This window comes from Temnothorax curvispinosus, unplaced genomic scaffold (assembly GCF_003070985.1).
Source record: "Temnothorax curvispinosus isolate PA1 unplaced genomic scaffold, ASM307098v1 QBEX01015556.1, whole genome shotgun sequence".
Lineage (NCBI taxonomy): Eukaryota > Metazoa > Arthropoda > Insecta > Hymenoptera > Formicidae > Temnothorax > Temnothorax curvispinosus.
Window position 1 is genome coordinate 3,414 of NW_020225336.1, and position 3,049 is coordinate 6,462.

At 33.9% G+C, this 3,049-nt stretch overlaps 1 protein-coding gene across 1 annotated transcript; it reads left to right on the top strand.

Moving 5' to 3' along the window:
- The first annotated feature begins 181 nt into the window (after positions 1–181).
- On the top strand, positions 182–2,411 carry LOC112465846. The gene is made up of 4 exons (XM_025033598.1): positions 182–286; positions 571–765; positions 1,103–1,279; positions 1,380–2,411. Exons 1-4 carry the CDS (start codon positions 242–244, stop codon positions 1,659–1,661), a joined length of 699 nt encoding a protein of 232 aa, XP_024889366.1. The 5' UTR covers positions 182–241; the 3' UTR covers positions 1,662–2,411.
- Positions 2,412–3,049: the final 638 nt, after the last annotated feature.

Below are 3,049 nucleotides of genomic sequence, written 5' to 3' on the forward strand. Positions count from 1 at the left end.
AGGAATCCATATGAGATTGCACGTATACGGGTAGATGTCGTAAAATTTTCGCTTCATCGGATTTTCCTTTTTTATTTATTCAAGCTGATACACGCTAACGCCGTGTAGGTTATTTATCTACAGTATATGTATACATGTACAAATCTATATATAAGATGAGAGTGAAATTAACTTGTTGCAGTCAGTCAGTCAATGGGCTTTGAGTATCAATTCGAGCAGCTCCCGAGTGATACCGATAAACATGAGACTCGCTACAACGGTGTGTCTTTTAGTTGCCTTTTGTACTGTAAGTTATTTCAAGAATAATCTAATCTCTCTAAAATGACAAATACAATACTTTTGATATTTTTCGAAGAATGTTTGTTCAAAGTTTCAAGATTTAATTTAAAAAATCATGAATCATTGAATTAAAAGAATTGGTCTTTTCAGGAACGTCTAAAATTCATTTTGCCAAGTTCTACATAACACTCTTATCAACAAAATTTAGCTGTGAATTCAAACAAAGATTATACAATATGAATTTCTTGAAAATACTCAGGTTCATTAAAGAAAAAAAAAACTTTTTTTTAGGTCAATGCTAATCCTTTGGATTCACTTAGGACTGGTGTGCAAAGATCGAGAAAACAAGTGCAGGATATTATAGAACAGCTCGAGCGTCTTCAAAGTAACATCGCGCATGACACAATTTTCAAAATAAAAAATATTTGGATAGGACAAAGGCAAAGACTCAACGATTACAGCAATCCGATAATTGATGCGATACGTGTAAGTAATAAATCCGCGTATGATAATCGAGGTACAATATAATTAATATTGTTTATGAAATGTGTCGAGTAAGTTTTCAAATACTGCAGCTTTTTCGAATTTGTTTTAATTAGTTTTCATTCAAGTCTTCAATATTTATTTCAACAACACGATATATGTATGTATAATAAACAATAGTGTGTGTGTGTGTGTGTGTGTGTGCCACGTTTAATATAATATAACACAACACAATTAACGTTATATACGTCTTATGGAACAATACAACTACATAGTGCGCTACTATCTTAACTTTTAATTTATTCATTGCACATTATTGGTTGGTATATTTAATTGTTAGAAAGAAGTGGAAGCCGCGAAGGCAGAGGGCAAGAATGCGCAGCCATGCTACGATACCGCTTCTAATAGTTTGAAAAACATTTGGGACTTAGCGTCAAGTGATGCTCAGCGACAATGCGTCGACACTGCTGAGAGCTCCATCAAGAGCGAACTTGATTTTATCAACAACCTTATCACGGTAGATTTTTACGATAATTATCGCATACTTGGCTCTTCGCTGAGTGTTAATTAAAAAAAGGCATACGACAAGAGTTCTATTTATGTCACTTTTCTCACAGACCGGACGTACGCTGATAATAGAATTGGACAGCATCTTCCCAAACTGCTTCAGTAATGACATTTTCCAAATGCAGAGATGCGTCGCCCTCAAGCTGTCGACAGCCAATATCGCCGTGAGAGACTTGCAGAACAAAGCAAATTCCGCCAAACTCACCGCCGAGTCAGCGTCCAATAATATCTTTTTGCAGGGAAATAATTGCCTGTATAATGTTTATTCGACCGCGATCTCGCAGATCACGGAGGTCAGATTGGCCGCTACCAAATGCCTTAAGGCTTTGTAAACCCAGTGTTGAGTCGATTGACCGTATTGACCGCGTGACTATGACTCTTTTAAAAAAATTGCTTTCGAGAGGAATCGTTAATATCGTTAATATCGTTATGCCGGTTATGCCGATTATGCCCGAGATACCGCTGGTTAAAAAAAGACAGTTTCACGATTACTTTCATCTTATCTACTCGTTTATCGAATATCTGGCTAACAATAAGTTAAACACGTGGTTCATCAATATTCATAAAAATTCGTAAATTCATGAGATCGGTGCGAGACAAACGAACTTATAAAAGTCGTCGTTCCTAATTTTAGTCGTCTACTTATTAAAATAATTTAAAATAATTTTGGCATGCGAATCTTGCAAAATCCTGATGGAAATGTTTCGCAATCAATTGTGACGGTTGATTTGTAACGTATGATACAGCGATATACCTATTATAAGCTACGATATGTTCGATTTGATATCGAACTCGTATCGATTTCTGTTTCGCGAATATTGATCACAATCAACAAGCGGTTTTAATTATTGGATATTCTATTAAGATATTGCATAAGTATATCAGACGAAATAAATCTAATCTGATTGACATTGACAATGACAATGACATTTTCAAGTGGAACGAATGAAATAGTTTAACGAGAGATAAGTTTATCTCTCTTTCTCTCAGATATCATACATGTACGATGCATATAAATATAGCATCTAGTTTACATTCAATAAAGTATTTATGAGGATCTCTTAAAGAGATTTACGATTATATTTTTCTTCTTGATATCAATATAGACATCTTAACTGTACATATGTATATGTATACATATATTTAAGATAAGATTTTGATTGTTCGATCGCATTGCGATTGCATTCAATTAAAGTGGTTACGATGATTTTGCGTGTAATTCTATTCAGCTATCAGATGTAAATGTATTCAACATTTAATTTATTTCCAAGATTTTTATATAGGTATAATTAATATATTAGTTATTACTAAGGTTTCACGAAAGATATACGAAACACTGCGCAGTCCGTGACTTGATTTTACGTCATGCTTTTTTCGTCGCCAATTCCATTTTCGCTCCATTTTAAGAAACATTCGCAATTTATTTTTGAATAAATTATATCTGATATATCTTAAATAAGAAATTACTTTCAGTTGTATTTGTATCATATCTATACATATACATTTTGATTAAGGGGCTTCCCTAGTGTGACAGGGCCCTAAAATGAATGATTTTTAAAAGGAAAACGACAAAGCCACGTGATAAACAACTTTTCCCACATATTTTACTATATTTTAAGAGTGCATACAAATTTTTTCAAAATTTTATATCTGTTATTAAAATCCGTGCCAGCCATTTTTTTGGAGCGCCGCGAAAAAACGGTGACACGCGTGCAGCCGT

Coding starts and splice junctions, on each gene's coding strand:
- LOC112465846 (XM_025033598.1), top strand. CDS start 242: ATGAGACTCGCTACAACGGTGTGTCTTTTAGTTGCCTTTTGTACT. Junction 287..570: donor TTTTAGTTGCCTTTTGTACT/GTAAGTTATTTC, acceptor ACTTTTTTTTAG/GTCAATGCTAATCCTTTGGA. Junction 1,280..1,379: donor TTATCAACAACCTTATCACG/GTAGATTTTTAC, acceptor CTTTTCTCACAG/ACCGGACGTACGCTGATAAT.